The 24,365-nt window shown below is 40.2% G+C and overlaps 1 protein-coding gene across 1 annotated transcript; it reads left to right on the top strand.

The window, feature by feature from the left end:
• Positions 1 to 3,215: 3,215 nt before the first annotated feature.
• zgc:165507 (uncharacterized protein LOC561188 homolog) lies at positions 3,216 to 23,447 on the top strand. Its single transcript, XM_055055546.1, has 5 exons — positions 3,216 to 3,441; positions 13,017 to 13,259; positions 16,710 to 16,853; positions 18,087 to 18,887; positions 18,993 to 23,447. The coding sequence occupies exons 2-5, from the start codon at positions 13,046 to 13,048 to the stop codon at positions 19,271 to 19,273; spliced, it is 1,440 nt and encodes a 479-aa protein (XP_054911521.1). The 5' UTR covers positions 3,216 to 3,441; positions 13,017 to 13,045; the 3' UTR covers positions 19,274 to 23,447.
• The last annotated feature ends 918 nt before the right edge of the window (positions 23,448 to 24,365 follow it).

Raw genomic sequence — 24,365 nt, 5'->3', positions numbered from 1 at the left:
AGTTTGTGGTGTAACTGACTCTAGTTGGTCTTTTTGTTCTTGTGTTTTTCCTATATCTTGTGTCGATATTTGTCGTTACTGATGCTGACGCTACCTTAAGCTTGTTTGGCTGAACGACCCAAATCCAAGTTTTGGTGACGAAGGACGGAAAGACTTTCACATTTTGCTGTGGATCGTTGAGCCCCTGAGGCACTTAGTGGCAAATTAGCTGATTTATGCTTTATTTTATTTTATTTTTTTAATCAAAAATCTATTTCTTTATGGGGACAAATACAATATTTATCTCATCTGAATTCAAACAAGCAAACTCTAGTCTGCCTGAAAATCCTGGAAAACATTGCACGCAGACAAACCAACAAATGAGCAAGAAACTCAAACAGAAGTGAAAAATAATTTACATATATTTGATCTGAACGCAGGATGCAGTCTCTTGTTCTCTGCTGCTGTTTCCTTCATCATTGCTCGGACTGAGAGTCAGTTACAGCAGCACCAGTTAGACTCTGTTTACTGGGTCCACCGGATTTCATGTAGAGGAAGCAGCTGTTCGAATACAAACACACACGACTCTTCTCAGATTTTAATGAGTAAAACAAACATCTATATTTTTTGCAGTTGTTGTATGTGATGGTCATTTGTATGTTTTTTGGGGGGATTTTGATTTATTAATGTTTCAGAGCCAGAATTGAGTAGATAAAGTTGATTTGGAGTTCATTAAGTTTTCCAAGACGTGAGGTGATCTGAGGACTTCCACAGATCAAATTTGCCTTCTTGTCACATTCCACCAGTTCGTCGTCAGTTTGGGTATTTGTAGAATTTGGTCCTTGGCTTCATTCTGCTATTGAATGTAGCTTTAAAAATGTTTCTCTCTGCAACAATGTGTCAGACTGCTGCAGTCAGATAGGCAACCGCTGCGAAGCATGGATACACGCAGAACATCAGAGTTATCGGCCTGCGGCAGAACATGCAAGCCGTCAGATATTCATCAGACAAGGCCAAGACCAGCAGCTTGTGTCAGCTGCAAGAAACAGTCACACAGTGGCAAAATGCTGGAATTTCTGACCGGCCACAATGATGCAACTGTTGAAGATGTTTGGTTTCCTTCTGGAGGTTTTTCACCAGATCCAATGAGAACTGAAAGTCCTCACACCCGTTTTGCCACATCACAAGCACAAACTTTATTGTACTTTATGATGGCTCCGAATGACGGGCCAGTACAAACCAGTGCAAATAATACAGTGGAAAGAAAATTATGCATGCTTTTAAAGAAAACAAAAAACTACAATCTTAAAAATAAAATCTGAAAATATGTTACGAATTTGAATTTAGTTACTTTTATTTAGAATCTGCTACTTTTAAAAAGAAAAGAAAAAAACACTGCCTGGGCGGAGAGGTTCACCTTCCAACAGGACAACAGCAACAACATGCAGGTTTAGATCAACGCATATCTATGTGTTAGAATGGCCCAGTCAAAGTATAGACCCAAATCCAATGTAAAGCTATTTCCCTTCCACTTTGTTTACATTGCGTTTCATATCAAAACTTGCATCGTCTGGCTTGAAGTCTGTATTTGTTGAGAAGAAAAAGGTGAAAACATTCAGAAACTAAAAAACTTCTAAACTTCTTATGAGCATTTCCACGTTGCTGCTTGATGAGAGCGTGAAGAAAAACAGACTGAACAGATTCCTGAGCGGAAGCTCCGACAGGAAGAGCGACGACATCAGTTCCTGTCTAACTACTGCTGCTTCTGCAATCTGTCAGGGTGTTTGACCTTCTTTCCCTTCTCATTCAAATTCAGCTTTTTAGAAAAATGTTTATAAAATGGACACAGTTCGTTTTAATACTGTTGCAACACAACAACATTTGACATGTGTTTGTTCCATAAAACATGTGTGACGATCCCCTCTGGTTTAAGAGCTCCGTATGATTAAATAGCCAAACTATTTCCAAAAGTTTGGCTATGCTGTTCCAGTTAGATAAATAACAAGTCCTGTTCAGCGCTAAAATGTCTCCTGTCTTCATCTGGGAACAAATGCTGAGTCAGGCTTTTGGAAAAAGCAGCGTGACTCAACATGAACGGCTCTTTTGCGCAGCTTCACAGTACTTTTTATTGCTGGTGTATTGTAAAGATAAAAAATTCATGAACAACAATCTGGCAGTACCTGCAGAGCGCTGAGAATAGCTCACATTAGTTAAACAATAGCTCAGAAAATGATTTTATAGAGATAGAACGAAGAAGAATTCTAATGTTTCTTTTTTAGGCCAGCTGACCATCTTCTCCAGCAGCAGTTTGCCTCGTCTCAGTTGAAATTGGCAGAGGTGTATATTTTTCATCATGGGGCCTGTCTTCCAGCACCATATGCGGAGGCTTCTCAGTGATCAAACTAATCCCGTGGATTGAGCACAGATGACCCAGATTGTGTCTGATGCTGGCGGTGGCGGTGCTCCCTTTACGTACAAGCGGATCTTCTCAGAGGAATGCAGCCGGCGTTTAAAAGTGAGCCTCCATCGGCCGCAGGAAGCAGTTTCATCTCTTACAGGAAACACAAATAAGGATTTGGAACATCTGGGTGCAATCAGATGAGAAATCTGGGACAGAATGGCATCATATGCTCCTGACATGAGTTCCAAGTATTTAGCAGAAAAAAAAAAAAACCTGACACTTTCAAAGGAGGTCAGATGAGACCAAAACAGACATTTCTGGCCTTTCTACAAAACTGAAGAGAAAACTATGCAAAGTCGCTTGAACATACATTCCTTATGGTGAAACATGGTAGTGGCAGCATCATGCTGCGGACAATTTCTGTCTTGACTGAAGAAGATGACTGAAGTGAACATGACTAATGTTCCACAGGGTGGCATTTTTCCTGCTATCATTATTATTGTCATTATTATTTACCCAATTTATATTTATGTCATATAAAGATGACTCACATCACACTTGTGTATACACATAGTTGACTTAATATTTTATAATATATGGTTGATCAACCAAGTATTAATTCCTTCCACTTCTACATTATGTACTACTTAACTTTGTGTTTGTCATCATAAAATGCATTAAAGTTTGGGCTTCTGGTGTGAAGAAAATGCTGCTGTGCGGCAGCTGGTCTGCATTCTGCGATGCTCCGCAGCATGATGGAGGAATAGTTAATAAGATGAGGATGAGGACATGATGGTGGAGCCGGTCTGAGCCGCCCTGATCCGCTCCAGAGCCCGGGGAGCGCCGCACCGCGCCGCGCCGCACCGCACCGCGCAGCGCCGCCCTGCGTAGCGCGGTAGCACCTGCAGCTGCTCTGCGCCTGAACGGGCTCAGACGCTCTCAGGAAACTCAAAGTCGCATCCACCCCGTTCCCACGGACACACGCATCTTTCCGCGGCAAGGTCACGGAGCTCGGCGGGCAGCGCGTGAGCACACACGGACCTCTACGTTTCATCTGAAAGGTAACGGAAGAACTCGGCGTGTCTCTGTCGGGTGGTCCCGGACATTATCGGTCGGTTTGTTTGAGGAAGCTAACTAACTAACTGTAGTTAGTTAACTAACGTTAACTACAGTTAAGGCAAATAGCGAGCCGTTGCTGCGTGTCCTTGTTAGATGCCTGAAGACATTTTTTTAATATGACGCGTTCAAGTGCCCGTGGAGAAAGGCGGACATCTGAGTGTCAAATGTTAGATTTTTAAAGTCAACTCCTATTTAGCTCTATACAGGCCATGGGAATCAAAGCTAGCTTCATCCGGTCTCTGTCCTTACATCAGCAGCGCCGTGTGATTAAGCTGCTACGCTCTTGGGAATCACTGCACCACACCGTCAGCAGCACAATTTTATGCTACTGAGCTGCCTGTAGATAACCTCATGGTGGGTTTTTCTTCCTCTCCTCATGAGGATGTGATGAAGACTAGTTTGCAAGCAGCACGTTGTCATCTGTTCTGCTCAACCAGAGCAGGTGTCGTCCTGTTCTGGTTGAGCCGTCTCTTACTGGCCTTTAGGTGTAAGGTCACAGGTCGATTTATAAAGCGGAATGTGGTCTTAGCTTCTTGTTTTAAATTTACCTCTTTCAAAATGAGCGTGACAGAACATCATGACATCACTCTTGTGAATTTACTCAAGAGCGGCCTCTGTGGCCAAAAGTAGTAAAATCAAGACATTTAATCAAGGAAGGACAACATTTCTCTCCCATGTTTCTGACTGTAGCGTTTTATGTTTCATTCAGGCGTTGCATAATAACCAGGAGAATAATGAAGTGAATAATACTGATTATTTATTCTGTATGACAGAATTTTGAGGGTTACACAGTTAGCAGCATGTGAACATTTTGTCCTTTTTGATATGTTGAGGCATTTTTTCCTCTAATGGAATCTCTTCCACAACCAGTGCAGTTTTCTATAATTTCCCCCTCTGTTTCCATTTACCAATGTGACCAACGGCTGTCCAGGTTAGAAATTTACCCCAGAAAAAGGAGCTTTGGTGACTGAAAGTTCCATTGAGAAAAACTTACAAAAAAATTCCTCAGGTTGTATTTTCAAATTTTCTTTTGGTAGCAGGGAGTGGGGTAAGAAAAAATTTGAGTGAGTTTGACCAGGACCAAACTCACCCAGATGGCTGGACATCTGAGTCTGAGCATCTCCAAGCCTTTAGCTCTTCCGGGGTCTTCCAGGGTTTGCAATGGTCAGTATATGCCATCCCTGGAAGGAACTCTGGACAATCGATGACATCATCAGAGTTTGGAGATATACACGAGGCGCCAAGTTCAGTTCAGGGTGGTCATGTTGACTCCTGACCACTGAAAGTGCCAACCACAAGCATGGAAGCATCAGAACTGGACCGTGTAGAACTGGACCAAGAAGATGACTTGTTCTGAGTAACCATGTTTGCTTAAATCATGTACATGTCTGAAGATTGCATCATTTACTTTTTGGTATACCAAATACAGTACATACTGTATATACCAAAAAGTAAATGACTCATGAATTATGTAGAAGGTGAACTGGCAGAGGGAGTGCAGTGCTCTATGCTCCTCTAGGGAAATCTTTGGTGCTATTATCCATATGGATGTTACTTAGACATCTACCCTCTAGCTAAGTGATGTTTCAGACCATTTTGTGGCCTCCTTCAACAGAGTGATGCATATTTCCTCAAAGCAAAGCTGCTTCTGGGATACTAACAAGAACTTTGTCATTCTGTCTTCACTTACTTATTTCACAGACCTCTGCCGAGTCAAGCATCTGTTGGATTGGTTGGACATTTGAGTCAGCTCTACCTCCCATATCTCGTTAATATTATTATCTTCTCTGTTGAATCTGCACACAAAGTCAAGTGTAAAAACAACACTGAGTGGGTTTATAATGGGGTGTGCTGTATACCAGGCTGGCCTGATGGCCACTTTCTGTAGCCAAGATGGAAACTTTACAGCTCATAGTCATGTGTCCCATTGAAGTTTCTCCTCTATAAGGACCCTAAACAGTTCCGTTGATAATGTCTACATGTTGTGGTATTCTGAAAAGCAGTGGCTTATTTCAACATCTGGACAGGATCATTAGACTTTATTTACAAAACCACGTTTGATGATGGTGGTTAGGGGTAAGATACTGCTGTCTAAGCTCTAGAGAATAGTGACATTTAATGACATTTAGCCGCAATATCACCTGAATGCATCTCAGGACAACAGTACCCAAAGAACAAAAATGGCTTTTGGTTGTGAGGGCAGTTGCACCAGAAGCCATTTTTGTTATTCAGAAACTTTTATCAATGTTTGATGCTCTTCTTGTGTAGTTAAAAGGAAGCAGTTCTTGTGGTATTTGACTATTTAAAGGTTATCGTTTTTAGTTGTTTCCAGGTTGTATTGCCAGTATTTGACTTATAGCAGCTCGGTTGGGCTGGAGAACAACGCTCGGTTACATTTGCAAACAGCACGCTTGGTGTTCTGCTTATTGCAAACCATTTTTCACTTTCTTAACCTCCATTAAACAGTAGCAGGTTGTTCAATATGCTGCTGCCAGATCTCTGGCTAAATAATACCTTCTCACATTTGAGTCTCACTGCTTACAGGTTTGAAAAGGCTTGTGGTTTATTTAAGAGTGCATTTTAAGATTCTTGTATTAACTTGGAGCTCTTAATGGGCAGGATGCAGAACTTCTACATGTGTCACTTTATATCCACTTTTAGTCAATTGATCTTAATTTAATAGCTATTTGTTTAGTGTGAGTGGTGTTTATATTGTGAAAAGTTCTCTATAAATAAAGTTTAGTTACTAACTTACAGCAGTAGAAACACCTCAATCCTCTGACCTTCTCCAATAAGAGACCAGAGAGGAGTTGCAGTAAGAAAGCCCTGGATTGGCTGATGAACATAGGTGTTGGCAGCCCACATGGAACAACTGAAGGGGACCTTTCCATCCCAGACTCTTGTTCATGAATTAGCTCAAGGACTTCACAGTGCAGAGGCTGAACAGTTAGCAGAACGGCTGTTGTCACCTGAACGTACTAGGCAAACAGACAGAAGTTGTCAGAAGGAGCTGCTGTCTCTCTGCCCGTTCTCCTGCGCTCTCCAACCAAGGTCAAGGGTATTTACCTGAACCATGGTGATGAATAGATCATTGTGTTTACTGTAAATGGTCTGTGCTTCAGTTCAACCTTCACAGTCTACAATTATGTTAATCATGAACTGTTTGTCAAACAAAAGGAGTGCTATTACACTGAGATAACCTTAGAGCCAAGCTTGCCTTGACATAACTTTAAGTCCCAGCATGAGACTCAGTTGAAGAGGTTGGGGGTGTGGCGGTCACGCTGGAACCCGCTGACCCGTATGGGTCGTGTTACCGCTTTGTCAAGCCTATTTGTCAGGTTGCTGTTCAGCTGAAATGCTACAAATTTGATTTTCTCTAACATTCTGGCTAGAAGACGACCTTATTCAGGTTTTTTGTTGGAAAGAGATGGCTCCGGGTTGTTCAGAGTTTTTTCCCCTTGCTGTGTACAAACCTGTGGCACCATGGCCCTCACGCCCTCCCTCTATGATTCACAGCTGCTTTCTGTTTCTGTTCACTCTTCCTGTTGTGATAATATTAGATGTAACTGAATTTGTTTGAATGGACGAATCGCTCAACTGCGGTCCTTGTGACGCGCTTTATGTGGGTCAATTTTAGCGCATGTTGGACTTTTCCAGGAGAATTTAGGATATATTAAATGATGAGGCACAGTGTCTAACAAACGCATTGTATTATGAATGCAAATTCTTTGGTTCATGTAACTAATTTAAGTTTGTACATTGTCTGGAACGTTCTAGCACCTGCTACAGCTAAACCATCACATTGTAGTTCAGCTGCATGTTTAGAGCAGTGCTGCTGGAAGGTGAACCTCCACCCTTGTTCAAGTCTTTCATGAGCCTATGACCAGGTTCCTGGCTTTATTGCACTGGATTTAGCCGACCGACTGCCTTGCTGTGGGTAGCTTCCACTGAAGGAGCTCTCCACAGCAGGATGCATGGAGTTAAGTTCCCGACACACTTTTTTATGGTTAAATAAGAATTAAATAAGCACTATTAAAATCACACATGAATAAGTTTGTTCATGAGATAGGCCACTAAAAGACACGCCTCATCATCATCCTGCAACAACTACTTCCTGTCCTCTTCCTGGTTTGCATCAGTAGCAACATCAGGTTGTGGATCACGTGTCTCGTAGGATGTGGAAAAAAATGTCTCCGTTGGAGTGTTGTGAAAAAACCCAGTTCTGATACAGCCAAAAAAAAAACACACCTCATTCTAGTGGCAAAATATTTATTAAAGGAGTTGGTTTTTTTAATTGACATATTTCTATTAAGCAGTTTTATTTTTGATATGTCAAACTGCACAATTGACTAGTGAAGATAAATCCAACCGCTGACTGTTTTGCTTTTCAAGTCCAGTATCACCATATAAAAATGGCAAATTTATTTCGTCCTGAAAGGTGGCGTGCTCTGAGAAATAACCAAACATATTTTAAAAATGTGTTACATTTGTCATTAAAAGCAAAATACCTTCTTTTCAAGAAAGAAATAATGATATTTGTAGATGTTGTCCAAATGAAACTTAGTGAGGAGATTCATGGTGAGCCCCTTTATGCCTTAAATATATAAAACTGGGTGGAACAAGAAAATGTTCCCGTTTTAACCAGATACCACTTCTGAATTGATTTCCAAGCCCCTACGGTAAAACGCTTCTCTAAACGTTTTTGACTTTTAGAGCCTGGATCACATTTTTAAGTGAGTTTGTGTCAGTTTAAATCAGCTGATTTAATCCAATGCCTTGAAACTTTATAAACCCACTAGAACTCTGTCAGAACCATCCAGTGAAGGACAGAGCAGAGATGGCCTCTATTGACTGTGGCCGTTGGAAGCAACATTAGGATGTGTTGACATTGTAATGACTGAAGTGACTTTGCTTTGCTTGACTTCCCCTGCACTCAAATGGCTCAGTATGAATACGTTCTGTAAAGCCACACTGTTCCCTTTTTAAACTCTCCCCCATGCTCTTTTTATGGTCATTCTATTTGGAGCTTCATATTCAAACCCATCAACTTAAGCTGCTTATAGATTACAAGAAACCGGCATGCATTGTGGTTGCGTTCAGTCCAAACCAGCATCTCTGCTGAGAGCTGCTGTCTGTAATCTGATTAGCATGGATTAGATCCTCTGTGTGGAGCTGTAGGAAAAAAAAAAAGCTTAATCTCTAACTTTGATTAAAACAGAAATACAAGGGACTGATACTCCAAATTATATTTCCCAACACAAACTCGGCTGAGGCACAATCTTTTCCCCAGCTATGAAGTCATGCTCCCAGTAAAGCCATTTGAAGCTGTTAAAATTCTCACTCTACAGTTCAAGAACACTCATGGTTACTGACAGTTCTAAAATATTCTTAGGTATTGGGGAGGGAAAAGGGGAGTAAGAACCGTCAGATAACCCCTTTTTCTTTTGCCCCGATTTTCCATTTACGAATATGACTGACTTTGGATAAGTCAGATTCAACATAGTCTTGGCCCGATCATTGTAACCTGTGGGGTTTTCCCTGACAGGGAGAGAGAATCAGCCTGTTGAATGTGACAGGTAGCTAATCAGGAAGCGCAGTGACGTAAGAACGGAGGGGAATCCCACACAGTTGACATGGTAACCGAGAGTCCGATGGACATCAGAGGTGATATGTGGAAATGTTTATTACTATATGTAAAGGTAATTTTTAAAATATGTTTATTATATGTGGTTATGTTTATTCAGTTAAAAATGTTAACTACAAAAAATAAACCTCACCAATCATCAGTCGCAAATACAGCAGCTGCTGCTTTTATCAAACGCTTTTTATTTTTGTTCTGTCTTTTATCGCTTAAAATGATCCACAAACTATCATTACTGCGCCTACATAGTCATCTGTGTTTGATTATTCTAAATGTACGTCTGGTATGTTGGGGGTTTCACTGGATTTTCTTTGGGATGTTCAGGAGTGGAATAGCTTCTTGTCTTGTGTTGCCCCTGCCGTGTGGCTGGACACACGAACCGACCGAATTTGTTGGATTTTCATCGGCTCTGTGGTCACAAAGGTTTGGAAAATCAGCTGTGCCGGGCCTGGTTTGGCAGTTAAATCTTTATGCCACCAGACAAAACATTAAGAATAATTTCCTGTTTACAGTGTTAGCCTAAAAGTGCTTAATGCTGTGATAGATAGTATTCATAGTAATGAATATCATTAAGTAATGAATATTCATAGTAATGAATATCATTACTATGAATCTCATTCTATCCTATGCAGACATTCAGTCAGCACTGATGAAGATTCACTTACTTTTTGCAAGCTAAATGCTTGGACTGGCTCCTCAAGCAGGGTTATCTGCTTTCAAAAGGGTAGCTATGCAGCTTTTTTTTTTTGCATTATTTAATCAATCACTCAATCAAATTTTATTTGCAGCACATTTCAGCAACAAGTCATTTCAAAGTGCTTCACATCATAAAAATACAAAGTCATAGAGGTGCTTTCTTTACACATCGGTTTGTACTAATGGTCATCCAGTCATCTAAACATGTATTTATTAATATCTTGATTAATTTATTTCAGTCAAAATCTCCCTTTATTGAGACAAAGCAAATTGTATTTGTCAAAGTCATCCCAGTGTGTGTGTTCAGGTAACTGCTGCTTTATATAGTTCGACCTGGTTTTATTTCAACCTGAGCAGATTAGAGCAGAGAGCAGGAAGCAGAGCAGCCTGCTCTAACATCGTTGTTGTGAGTCATTCAGTCGGTCTCAGAAGTGAAGAGTCATCCTGCTGGTTCAGTTTGAGCCGATTGCTTTCAGGTACACACACTCCGCCTCGTACCAGGCCACACACTTCACTCTGCTCTCAATCTAGGGAATCTAATGCCAAGAGATAAGAAGAAGACAAATGAATGGTCAGTCAAATTTTGAGAAACTTCAGAGTTTTTTCTGCCGTTGTCTTTGATTTTATTGCATATTTCTAATTTAAATGATAAAAAAGCAAATGAACAGGTTGAAGTTACGTAACTATGTCTTCATGTTGCACCATTTCATCACAGTTAATTATCCCAATAAATTAAAACGTCATCATAAAGTTTTATCTATTGCTGTGTTTCAATTCAAAACCTCAAAATTTCAATTGACTCATTACACAGAGTCAGAATTTGTGATTATTTCTGTTCATGTTCATGGCTATGGCTGACATGGAAATGAATGAAATCCAACATTCTGTTTCTCAGGTCAGCAAAAAAAAAAGAAAAGATTTTTAGTCATGAAGCATTTTATTCTGGACTACAAATTCATGACCTGATGGCTGTCCAATCACTGACTCACTCCAAGCCTTAAAAATGCATTTGAGCTCCGTATCCAGTCATATCAATGGAAAGTTAAATGGAAGGAAAAAAGTAGATAGTTTTAGTCTCAAGTCGAATGTGAAGGAAATTTAAGTATTTGGGGGAGACTGGACTGTTGATAAACATGCATATTATCCCAATATTACCTTTGCTAAATTCCCACCTTTAAGATGCTCAGACATGATTCCGCTCATGTATAGTCAAACAGGCCAAACTGGCTTTCTCAGGTTTGCACATCATTATGTGCAAACACTCAAACTGGGTGATTACTTGTAAAGCAAAGAGATCTGTCGGCATCTTAACAACTGACTGCTAAAGAATGAAACACTGAAGATATTTGGCATTACCTTCACAGTTTGCAGTGCGTCTGTGAACAGGTTGTTGGTAATGAAGGTGTGTTTCTCAGGAACCTGATTTGATCACCTGACCCTTCCCCCACGTAGTAATGTTTCCTTTATCTCCCGAGGAGGGAGATATTCAAGGTGAACTGGGGGCGGGGCCTGGTATCTCAGGTACGCTGTGTGTGTGTGCGTGTGTGTGTGTGTGTGTGTGCGTGTGCGTGGGTGTGTGTGTGTGTGTGCGTGCGTGTGCGTGTGTGTGTGTGTGTGTGTGTGTGTGTGTGTGCGTGTGCGTGTGCGTGTGTGTGTGTGTGTGTGTGTGTGCGTGTGTGTGTGTGTGTGTGTGCGCACGCACCTGGACCCATGTCCGGGTGCACATTTTGTGCTCCCGGACATGGAGCTCTGGAATGTCATAACTGAATGACTGGAAATAAAAAAGCTTTTATTGTCACCTGGATGAGTGTGTACTGTAAACACAGCTCCAGGCCTGACTGTAATAATCAGGGACATTTTCCTATAAACACACTTTCACTCATGTTATTTTAAATGGTAACTGTAGTAAGTTAAGACTGCTGAATTCGGCTCATGTTAGTCTCGTTAATAAAGTTGATCTGGCTCAAGTCCATCAATAATTAAGCTACAGCACCAATTAGTTTACTTAATAAGTTTTCTTTGAGAAACTTTACAGAAATTCATTTAATGTATGATTTTTGAAAATTTGATTTCTTTTTACAATCTGCCATGACGTCATGGAAGGCTCTGATTTTAATTAAGTTAAATTGACAGACATGTAATTATCTCTAATATTTAACATACTAGTCGTCCCTGGTGCATGGTGACGGGTTAATTATTTGGGGAAAAAAAGGCAGGATTCCAGAGGAAGGAGTTTTATTGGTCAGATAAAGGTATAATAAGAGGTGTGCACTTATAAATCGACCTGGTTTCTTTAGCTTTGGGTGACGGACAATTGGCTGATGCTTCCGTGTGAAACTGATCTCGGTCATGATCGCACCTGAGACCAATGTGATTTTATTATTTGTTCTGTTTGCGTTTCATTCTCTGGAAGAAAAACTCAAAGGTTCCCATTAAAGAAAAAAACTGAACAGGAAAAAAAAAAAGAGAACTCAAAAAGAGGAAATCCTTGTTCTGATTCTAGAAAACTGTTGAATTAATGATAAATTGTGAAAGTAAATCTGCTGGGCCTCACCTTGGTACTCAGATGATAATTCTGACACTGCTGGAGAAGAAACATAAAAAAATCAAAATAAATGAAATGTGAACTGCCTAAGCGCCATTCATGTTCTTTGCCTCTGATTGGCTGCATGCTCAACATAAGATATGAAGAAGACTGTAGATAATAGCGTCTGTGAGAGCTTCCAGTGTGCTTATTTATGCATATAAAGGTATATTAGGTGTTTCAACTATAAAACTGAAACATGTCAATTTTAAATGGAGTATTGACAGACTGTAGTTGTGTGGAGCTGTCATGTGTTTTGGGGGAACTACAAGAATTCATTTGTTTCAAAAACTTACTGAGCTCTATAGCAGAAAAAGACAGATAATTGCTTTAAATAATATCGTTTAACATGTTTTGTCATTCAGCTAAATAAGCAGGTTTTGATTATAACAGCATAATAAACATGCCATATTTTCACGAGCTCAGAAACTTCAACCTGTTAGCTCGTGATGAAGGGTTTGTCAAAAGTCTCGGTCAGAACAATGAAAGGTGCAAATTTATGAAAAACAGTCCACAAAACTACTGTTTATTATGCAAGTTTTCTATCCATTGATTGGTCTTTTCCTTGTGTTTTTTATTTTTATTTGTCGCTACAGCAAAAACTCAGCGTTAAGGTGGGCCAGTGATGCCACCCCCCACCTCTGGTGCTGTCGTGCCCCCACCGGACGGTGGGTGGGGGTGGGCGGTGGTGCTGGGATCCTTCATCTCCATCGGATTCTCCTACGCCTTCCCCAAAGCCATCACGGTCTTCTTCAAAGACATCCAGATCATCTTCGATGCGTCCTACAGCCAGGTGGCCTGGATCTCCTCCATCATGCTGGCTGTCATGTATGCAGCGGGTAAGCAGTCCTGGAAGTGACTTAGCAAAACATAATCTAGGTTGTCTATTGCCATCTGTAAACCTGTTACATGTTAGATAGAACTCATGTTTAACATACTTATCTGTATTTTAGATAGGATCGACAACGCTGCTTCATATGTGTTAACGTGAAACTATTTACTGATTTAGATTTTGAAATAGACATGGTCAACTGCAGTCACTCATTGAAGATAACTGTAAGGCTAGGAAGTAGCCGTTAGCATTGCTAGCTGTTAATGGCTAGCAATTTGGCAGCAAGACATTCGACAAGTTCAAACTTTAACAAAGAGTAAATGGCATTGATTTATGTCTTCTTATTAACCAAAATACTGATTTTAGATGATCATAATTGGTTTTATTTGCTTGTGTGAGGCAAAGAATATTTGACTTCAGATCTCTCAATAAAGACAATTAAAATATTAACAAATACATAAACATTTTTTGTAATTAGGTATAAATACATTGTTTTTTAGAGTTTTAGTAAAGAGCACTTTATAGCACTGTTCTTGAGGTAAAAGAACAGTTTGTGTCCAGCATGTGTGGGATCTGCAGAAACGTTAGCTGCCCTTTTCCCGACCCTGGACCTAAACAAGTGCCTTTTGGCAGGAACTAAAAAGATGGAAGTTACAGTCACAACTAATTACAGATCTCAATCAGAATCAGAGACGTTAGTAAATTAAGCCCTGCTAAATAGCTGGTTAAGGCAGCCAATCAGATGACGGGTGACAGAAATTCGTATTAGAAGCCTCAGACTGGTGGGAATTGGTCGTGAGCCGGACACGGGCCCCGGCATATTGGTCTGCGTTGAGCAGATCGCTCACCCAGGCCCACCATGGCTGCCATCTGCCCACGCTGTAATCCTCCAATCAGAGCCTCTGCTGCTGCCGCCATCTGTGCCGGTCAGGAACAAGCGTGATGAGCCTGGATGGTTCGGACACAGCAGAACAAAGAGACATTTAGTAAATCTTTAAAAGTATGTTGACGATGCAATGCAGGCTATATTTGTTGTTGTTGTTATTATTTGCCAATCCAGACTTTCTGGAGGAATCCACAGTGGACATGATGACTACAAACTGAAGGGAATGTGTCTGATTGTTCATCATGGGCAGTATTCATTAGCTTTAACTCTGAGCACGTTGAGAAAGCGCTCCAACGCCGACAAGGTTGGCTGCTTGTTGCTCATTATGGGCCTGCCTCTAGCAGACTGCAGCGGGGGAATAGCAGTGGATAAATGGTCAGATCCCGACTCACCGATCTCCTTTTTAAAGCTTTCCACAGACTGAATGTCATTATCATGTGTTGACTCCGTCAATATGTGCAGGTACTAAGTGAGTGGCTCTTGTTACTCACTCATTCATATTGATTGAACTCATCAGCTATTCATTAAACACCTGCTCTCTTGTCCTGCCTATTACACTGGCGATTCCATCACTCTGAATGTTTAACACCTTTCTAATTCCCCTGCAGCTGCTTTTTGTGTGCTGTTTACACAGCGCCGCCATTAGCAGAAGGCTAGCTGGTAATGAGCCAAGCAGCAGACACCCACAGGTAATAATCCGGTCCTTCCAAATGGCCAAAAAGACCTTTTCCTTTATTAGCACTTCCCCGTGCTAACCTTGTCTACGATATGCAAAACTAAGAGTCAGGTACAGAAACAAAACAGCCTTGATCGAAACTCGACGAGTTATGTTTTCACAATTCTTTCTTTGCTTCAGGAAGATAAAAATATACAAGTAAATTAAATGAGATGTTAGATTTAAGAATTTCTAGGAATGGCGTCTCTCATTGGATGAGAGGTGGGGGACCCCCATGTCACCCATTGAAGTGACTGACCTAATTTAACAGAGGTCCAACCCGGTGGTGGTAACAATCTTACAATGAGTGGAATGTGTGATTGTAATTTAAAGACCTCTGTGTGTGGAAGACCACTGGTTCATCAGGACAGCATGAGGACAAGAAAACTCCAACAAGTCAGAGAAACGTTTATTGAAAAGTATAAGTCAGGGGATGGATAGCATTTTTTTTTTCTATTGTCATTATTTTGTTGAAATCAGTTTGCAGCGTTTTGGTCAAAAATAAAAGTTTTGTTGATCATAACTGATTTCTAAGAGAAATAGAAAAAAATGTTGAGCAAGTATGAAGGAATTTGTGGACAAAAAGTCCATAAAAGCACCAAAAGATTTATTGTATAGGCGTCTCTTGAAAGGAAACAGACAAGTCTAAGGCATAACTGTATTTTGTCACTTAGTTATTTTGTGATCACATTATTTTTTTATCTTGTTTTTCAAACTTTAATGTTTAAAACAGAAGCATTTACACAGAAACCTTCAGGATGTGTTGCTCAGTTGCTCAACTGGTTTTGTCGATGACATGTCAAACAAATGACTTCTAAACAAAACGCTTCAGTGGGATGAGCTGTGATACTGACTGGTTACAAAATTAGCAGTCGGAAACTTCAGACAGAAACTCGCGCAGCTGTCTGGCCTAGTTAAAACATGCAATATGTCATGACCTGTTTGAACTTTGAAGTGAATGCTCCAATGCAGCAATGTAATTAAGATCAGTACGGTGCATTTGTTCTTAGAAACAGTGTGTTGCATTCACTTTCAGTCATGGAAAGTGCAGAGACTCTATACCGAGACAAACAGGCCGGTACAGTGGAGGTCCTTGGATGATTCTGGGTTGAAGAGGTTGAAGTCAAAAAGAGGTTGAACCTCTTTATTGCAAAACGCTGGTCGTGTAATCAGCCGAGTTCTCATCATGGCCAATTTCAGGTTCTCCTTCTCCCCTGAGAAACAAATGGTAATGAGGGTAGCTTTCCGCAAGGTCGGGAAGAGATTCCTGAAGAGCGAGTTCAGCGATGACTCAGTCTGTGGTTTTTATGATGAACTGCTAGAAATAAACTCATCTTCCCGGTGGTAGCAAAGATATTAAGCTCAGAAAGTGCCAAAAAATAAAAAAAACTTTACATGCTCAGGTTACCATTCATGCACTGAAAAGTTTAGCAGACTCCAGTACTAAAAGCTGCAGTTTTTATTATTGTAAATAAATCAATAAGAATGTCATTTATCTCTCTCTTCATAATAATAAGACAGAAATCTTTTGATTCTGGCAATGATCGAAAACATAAAGTCAGCCAAGATAGTCTTATGTAAAGAAGTAACGCTAACGCAACAAAGAGACGTAGAAACGGGTCTGATTAGTTGTTCAGTTTGTTGGAGTCTGTAAAGCAGCTCGTCTGACAGGATTATGATGTTGGGCAGCTAACATATCCCTCTAAAGCTGACAGAGCAATCACACACGGTCGCTCATCGCTCACAGACTGGAGGTGATAGCATGACAAGGTTGCTGGTAGCAGACATTGCTTCTTGTCTCCAGTCTTCAGATTAAATCCTTCAGCCTGTGCGTGTTTTCTGTTTATTCGCTGCAGGTCCCATCAGCAGCATACTGGTCAACACCTACGGCTGCAGACCCATCGTCATGATGGGCGGCTGCCTTTGTTCCACGGGCATGATCTTAGCGTCCTTCTGCACCAACGTGATGCAGCTTTATTTCTGCATCGGTGTCATCGGAGGTAAGCCTGGCCACTTCAGGAAGTCCATGTTGAGATGTTGCGATTAGCCTCCACCTCGCCAAGGAGAAGTTCAAATAAAACTGGAGTAGCAAGAAACATGTTTGCATCATTTAATCTGCTCAGTCATTGTACTTATTTTTAGATGGTTTTTGTCTTCTAATTTTCTATTATGGATGTCAGGCAAATTATAATATACTGAATTACTGAATTTATTATTCGAAAACAACTAAGGATATAAGCATGAATCTAATATTGAGACTGTACAACAAGAGAACGTCCAGCTTAAAGCATTTAAAGTCTGTGTTGGAGCTACTAGCATCCACTAGCAGAGTACTGAACGGCTTGATGACAGCTGATTCCACTCTTCACTATATTATGTTATTAAACAAATAAAATCACCAAAAACACATTTTAGTAAAGAGTTACAGACATATCTAGGAATGTGTAGCTATCTGGTGCTAAATGCTAACATCAGCAAGCAGATGCTTAGCAGTGGCTCTGTCTAGACAGCTTTTCTTTTGCTCAACATGTTTGGTGCATAATTAGGTGCATCCTTTCTAACAAGTTAGATAATGTAATTGCTGTTTTTCAACGTTTTGGATAATCACATGTAGAGCAAAACTTAGCACTTACTTAGCAACCCTTACATTCAGCTATTCTAGCATTTTTCAACCCTGGTCCTGTGGACAAACGGAGCAGCGTTTGTCCACAGGACCCCAACATAATGTGTGTAGGTTAAAAATAAAGGCAGCTTCAATGTTAAATGTCAAGCTAAAATGTTTGACTGATGATTAGTTGTATTCATTCTGTCAAAAAGAAATCATTTGAAATCCTATTTGATGTTTCCATGACACAAGCAATCTTTAATATGTAATTTAACTGACTTGTCATAGTGTTATTATGCAGCCAAATAGACATTACTGTGGTGTATTTATATTACTAAACTCAAATGCATTCAGTGTCATGGTTACATTTTGAAACCGAAATAGAAACGGTTTCACAGTTTTTGACAGAAACTAATTACGGTATGAAATCAAACAATATTTAGAATATAAGTTCTTGAATGCATCACTTTACATTTTAGTTGTTTTATTTAAAAGGAATGTACTTATCTTCATCAAATGAAAAGTTCAACAGTAATTTAGAAAAAGTGTTGATACTCTGCGTATGTTTCATTCTTGGTTTCTTGCGGACTAATCATCGCTGAATGTCCTCTTTATGTCCATTTTCCAGGACTTGGATTGGCCTTCAACCTGCAGCCAGCGTTGACGATGATAGGCAAATATTTCTTTAAGAAGCGCCCCATTGCTAATGGGTTAGCGATGGCAGGCAGCCCAGTCTTCCTCAGCACTCTGGCACCTCTCAACCAGTATCTCTTCAACCAGTATGGATGGAGAGGCAGCTTCCTCATCCTGGGCGGGCTGCTGCTGAACTGCTGCGTGGCCGGCTCCCTCATGAGGCCCCTCGGACCGCCGCCCGGCAAGGTCAAGAAGGACGAGCCGCTGGCCGCTGTCACCACTACGACTGAAAAGCGCAGCCTCTGGCAGATAGTCAACAAGTACCTGGACCTGACACTGTTCAAGCACCGGGGCTTCCTCATCTACCTGTCAGGCAACGTCATAATGTTCCTGGGTTTCTTTGCACCCATTGTCTTCCTCGCCGCCTATGCTAAAGACATGGGTGTGGATGAATACTCTGCTGCCTTCCTGCTCTCAATCTTGGCTTTTGTGGACATGTTTGCCAGACCCTCCATGGGGCTGCTGGCCAACTCACGATGGGTTCGCCCCAAGATCCAGTATTTTTTCAGTTTCGCTGTGCTGTACAATGGGGTGTGCCATATCCTTTGCCCACTAGTGGAAAACTACACTGGCCTGGTGGTGTATGCAGTATTCTTTGGCTTTGCTTTTGGCATGGTAAGCTCAGTGCTGTTTGAGACATTGATGGACCTGGTTGGAGCGCCAAGGTTCTCCAGTGCTGTGGGACTCACAACAATTGTAGAGTGCTGCCCTGTTCTCATTGGTCCACCATTAGCAGGTAGTTTTCCTGACTTTGAACACGTTTTGTTTGATTGTTGGTTTTCAATGTACTATGGATTTGATGACTGCATGGAACTCAACCATCTTTTGCTTTCTCTTTCAGGGACACTTGTCGACGTCACCAAAAATTACAAGTCCATGTATTTCTGTTGTGGTGGAGTTGTCATCCTGGCGAGTATTTGGCTTTTTATCGGAAACTTCATTAACTACAGACTCTTGGAGCGTGAGCGCAAGCAGGGGGAGATGTACAAACGAACTGAGACGGAAGATCCCGATGGAGTTCGGGATGAGAAGGAGGCTGACGGTGCGGCCCAGGCCTCCGAAGACCTGGCCGACCAAAACCAAAAAGAAGCAGAGCCCATGCAAAGAGAGACTAATATTTAAAACCGTTCTACACTGCCAAACCTTGACCTTTCACCCCAGCTGCAGCTGAGCAACACCTTCAAGTATAAAACAACTGGGCTCCAGGCCAAGAGTTGCCTCTCACTGGACAACCACAGTCTGGTGGGGGCGCTCCTGGTTTGGCAGTCTGAAAATAACTGCCAAAGCAACTGTGGTGTTGTAGGGAAGGTGATGTACAGTATCTGTTTTTAACAGCACACTAGCTGTGACTACAACTGTAATAAAAAGGCGGTAAACATTAGAAACTTACAGACAAAACTTCCTATCTTTTTTCTGCCATTCTCATCCAAGATAAGCTCTGGGACACGACAGATATGCTGCTGATTTTAATGTACGAACGGTACATCCGCCGGAGTGTTAATTTATTCATAAAATAAACACATTACTTTGATTCACTTTGACTGAATTGAAATCGTTCAGGATCAAACATCCAAAAGCTGCATCAGTCTGTTATTCTGGTTTCAGCTGGTTTGGAAAGCCAGGTGAACCCATACTGGAATATGAAGAAAATACAAGCCAGATGCATTCCCCAGTTTAAAGGCCTTTCTGAAATTCTATTAGTATTTAATTAAATAAATCACACATGGATCCAGTTGTGAACAAATACATTGAGTGCATTCACATCACATAACAACAGTGTGTTTAATATGTGCCCTGCACTGCCTCCTACCGTCTGGGAGGATACTGGCAACAGTGGAATAAATCCTGCAGAATCTGAAGCAGTCTGATTCCACCTGGAAATCATTTGAGTTAATGATTTACTCTGTGGGTTACCATTGTGTGTTAAAAAAAATTTTCGTCATGTTAACGTCACAAAATGAAGATCTGAAGGAACATTAATGTCGCAGCATACTTAAGTTTTTGTTTTCTGCTGGAAAGAGAAGCAACACGTTTTTTTTTTTTTACATTTTCTTTGTCTTTCTCCTTCAAGTTGACATGAAAAGTGGGAAAGAATGCCAAAGTAAAAATTGGCCGTTGGTGTCAGAGACAAAATTAAACTAAAGTAGTTTTCTTTTTTTCTGTTTTTTTTTTAAAGGGGTAAATGCTGGCAGTGCTGCCACCTACTGGCCTGGCATGTATATTCCAGAATTGATCTAGGAATAGTGTCTTGGATATTGATTTATTTTTTTTCGAGGGCTTAACAAAATAAAACTGACTCTGACTGGATTCCTCAATTATTACAACTAACTTTTCTAAAAAACTGAACAGATGTGGTCACAGCTGGTGATGCTGGTATCCATATATTACTCCGTCCTGAGCATTGTAAAGCTGTGTAAACCTGTGCAAACCTTTGATCAAGACATAAAAAATGCTGCATTAACTGTCTTGGGTACAGTAGTCCCACTCTCATATCAAGTATGCTGCACTAAATGTCAAATTGTCACACTTCAGTCCCTGACGTTGTTTTAAAATTGCTGCAATTCACTGAATTTAATTACGGTTGAATGTAATTTCCTCTGTGGGCCTTAATAAGGTATTAATGACCAAAACCTCCGTCTGCGAACTGGGGGCCGTACACAGGCGGAGCCCAGGAGCAATACACTCTCTCTCATATTAATGCAAATATACAGGGAAATGTGTTTCTAGTGGCAGTCCAGTCTGTGATGCATTGCCTTAAATTTAAATGCAGTGTAGCTTTTGCAGGGTAGTCATAAAATTAATAGTGGACAGAATAATATGAAGACGACAAACTTTGTGTTAATGTGAGACATTTTATTTCTGCTGCAGTAAAGAGAAACTCACACCTGTTCCATTTGTCTCCTAACATATCTGTGTTGGAATGTGAAAGCTTTCAGTGATCGTGTTCCGTGTCTCGTTGTTTCAGTCACTGACTAACCATTTCCATTCCTGAATGTTGAACTGAAAATTGTAATCCAGCCATGTGTGGTGTGTGGTGTGCACACGCAGACATGCAGCATGTTTTCCTTTGCTCTTCAGTGACAGTCGTGGAAATACGCCTCACTGCCCAGGGCGCGATTCTGCCAAGGGGCAGCACAAGAACAGCACTAGCTGCGTTTCCGATACAAACATGCGCAAAATGTTGTCAGTATTCTGCTAATGTAAAAAAAAACAACACATTTTTAGAATTGCGGTGTTTCTATTAAATAAGAAATACAATTGAAGTCACACGAAAAAGTTTGTTGATAGAGTAAGTAATCAAAAAAACATGCCATGAACTACTTCCTGTTGCCTTCTTCTTCATGGTTTGGACCAGTGGTAACATCCAGTTGATGATCATGTGACTCGTGTCATGTAAACAACGTGTTTCCATTGCAGTTTTGCAAAATGCTCCAGTTTCAAAATCACCTCAACATTTTATTGAGAAACTGGATTTTTTTTCAAAACTGCCGCGTTTCCATTGACCAAATTTATTTTCGGAAAATCAAATTGCGCAATTATATGGTCATTGTAAACGCAGCTAGTGTCAGTTGTGCCCACATGATTTTCATTTCTTAAATGCATGTACAATTTTGTTGATCACTGTATAACCACTGTAAGTATGACCAATAATTCCAGCTATAATTCAGATTTGAAACTAACCTGATTTAGTGTTGTTAAGTATTCGACCTTCTCTAGGTCAAAGTTTGAACTCATCAAATCTGACCTAGACATAGAAAACATAATTTTGTGAATTTTCAGACTGTGGGCTGTGGGTTGGGTCAGGACATCAGGTCCGTCCTGGACTCCATTCGTGCAAAAACCACCAAAGATGTTACATGCAAAAAAAACAAAACAAAAAAAAAAACAAAAACACATTTTGGTTTGCTTCTTTGAGAGCAATCATAAACAAGAGGGGATTTCCCCGTTCCTTCAGCTTACAGGTGTGCTGCAAATCATGGAAATACGATTCCATCTGTGTTGCAGACCTTAAACCACCTTCTGTTATCAGCCAGGAGTCCAGATGACGCTCAGAGTGACGAGATCAACCTGCTGCTGAGGGCTGAGTGATCACTACTGATAACTCTGCTCATGGTTTCAGCCACCGGTTGCTTTTTTTTTTTAACACTATAACTCAGTTTCACTGAGATACAACAAAATGGAAAAATAGAATGTTTTTCTCATTCAGTTGAAAAAGTGAAACTCATACACTGATTTTTTAACACATCTCAAATGTTTGTTATTCATTTTAAACATGGTTAACCGTTACTGAAAAACCCAAAATTCAAATTCTCAGAATATCGGAATGTTACTCAAGACAGTTCAAGCACATCATTTGAAAGTTGAGTGGATGGAAAACCTGTGGTAGAAAAAGCTGATCTCGCTGAGAGGGAGATAATCAGATGTAAAAATGCAGATGAGCTGAACAGTGCTATAATAAATAACTTGTGCTTCACAGCCTCTCAAGTTTAATTATCTTGTTTTTCCTTCCACTCAACTTTCTGTGTTTCTTGGCTAACAGCCTTCCACTTCAGCAATGACCTTTTGTGGAAGACGTTTGCTGATAAAACTGTGGTCAGCATTCTGATCCATGATTGTGTTGCCAGTAACTTGTCCATACAGTTTCTGTTTTTGTCATGTTTAATATTCTAGACAGTTGGTTTGGTTTATGTTTTACTCATAACCAGTAAAATAACCACAAATAATCACTTCAGCATCAATCTGTGTGCAAACAATCCATATAATATGAGTTTCAGTTTTTGAATTGGAATTGCTAAAGTTTGTGAGATTTGAACTTGTTGAAATGTTCCACCTTCCTCTCCTGCGCTCACTGAGGAGAACTGGCTGTCTACCACATAACACCGCCCCCTGCTGGCGGCTCAAACCGGATTTTAAATCTGTTTTCTTTCTACTGTCCAGGGTTTTGAGTCATAAACTGTTCCATGATTTTTACACGTTCTTGTAAAAACACAACAGAATGTTTATCTTTTGAAATAGAACAAATATAGATGAATGAAATTTAGCGTTTGGCTTTTTAATAGTGGAATGAGCACTGACGCACTTCCAGAAGAAATCTGAGTTACTTGAAATACTAAGTGTGAATTGTGAAAGGCCAACTGATGCTGTATATTATAAATCTATATGCGATTAACACCAAAAAGGCTTTTTAATGTGATGTGCATTTGTTTGATCTGTAAAGCCCAATAGAAAGTCATGGAAATGAAATGTTATTTATTAAATCATATATAAAGAAATAAAAATGTGATGTGCACCAATAGCCTTATCAAATCAAAAGTTTTTTTTTTATATTTTCTGAAAGAGAATATACCTTTTAGGATTTGCTTAAATTTGAACATGAATGTTAACATGAATACTGATTAATATCCCCCTCTTGGATTATTTTTGTAGACATAAATGACTTGGAAAACCAATAAATACTCCCTTTACTTTTGGAATATAATCACAGATTTAAGGTTTATGCTCCTTAAATTACTTTATGAACTTTTTTCTTTTGATCGACTAAGTTACTTTTTCAAACTGTTAAATATGTAAAGAGGCAGAAGTAGTCTAATGGTCCAGTAATAATAAGTTTTTACATAAAATTCAGATTTTAGATATTGATTATTTTTTTACAGTGCAACCCACCGTGGCTCTGTGTGAAACAACACTGATGGTGGTTCCACGGTAATGACTGTCCTAAGGAATAACTAGCAGCAAGTTTTTTCACATCTTGTATGTCGAGACTTTGACTAAGCCACTCCAGACAGCAGTCAGTAGGCCCTGGTTGTGTCTAGTAGAATTGATCACAGATTATTCAGGACTCAACTTAAGCATCAGATATATTGTCACAAAGAGCCAAGTTATTGTGCGTAACCTTTACCCTGAATAAATAATATTTTAATTTGAAAACTAAATTTTGTGTTTCCTCCAGTTATCTGTATCTGATATCAGGATTAGTCTGACGATCTGAAACATTTTTGATGAATCTGTCTTGGCAGATACTTTATCATGCCAGTATGTAAAATACAACCAGCTTCACTCACATTCAGTTCTCATTCTTTCCAAAGAAATAAACTAATGAAATGTCTCAATGAAAGCCATTTTTTCTCTGTACTTTTTGTAACTTGACAAAGTTCTAATCTACTGATTCAGTCTCACCCTGTGAGCTGATGTTCCTGTGTGAAGAAAGGAACAG

The sequence above is a fragment of the Poeciliopsis prolifica genome, unplaced genomic scaffold, assembly GCF_027474105.1.
Source record: "Poeciliopsis prolifica strain line A6 unplaced genomic scaffold, Auburn_PproV2 SCAFFOLD042, whole genome shotgun sequence".
Taxonomy (NCBI): domain Eukaryota; kingdom Metazoa; phylum Chordata; class Actinopteri; order Cyprinodontiformes; family Poeciliidae; genus Poeciliopsis; species Poeciliopsis prolifica.
The sequence above is the reverse complement of the archived record's forward strand: the minus strand, read 5'-3'. Positions and strand labels throughout refer to the sequence as shown.

Coding starts and splice junctions, on each gene's coding strand:
- zgc:165507 (XM_055055546.1), top strand. CDS start 13,046: ATGCCACCCCCCACCTCTGGTGCTGTCGTGCCCCCACCGGACGGTGGG. Junction 13,260..16,709: donor GGCTGTCATGTATGCAGCGG/GTAAGCAGTCCT, acceptor TATTCGCTGCAG/GTCCCATCAGCAGCATACTG. Junction 18,888..18,992: donor CATTGGTCCACCATTAGCAG/GTAGTTTTCCTG, acceptor TTTCTCTTTCAG/GGACACTTGTCGACGTCACC.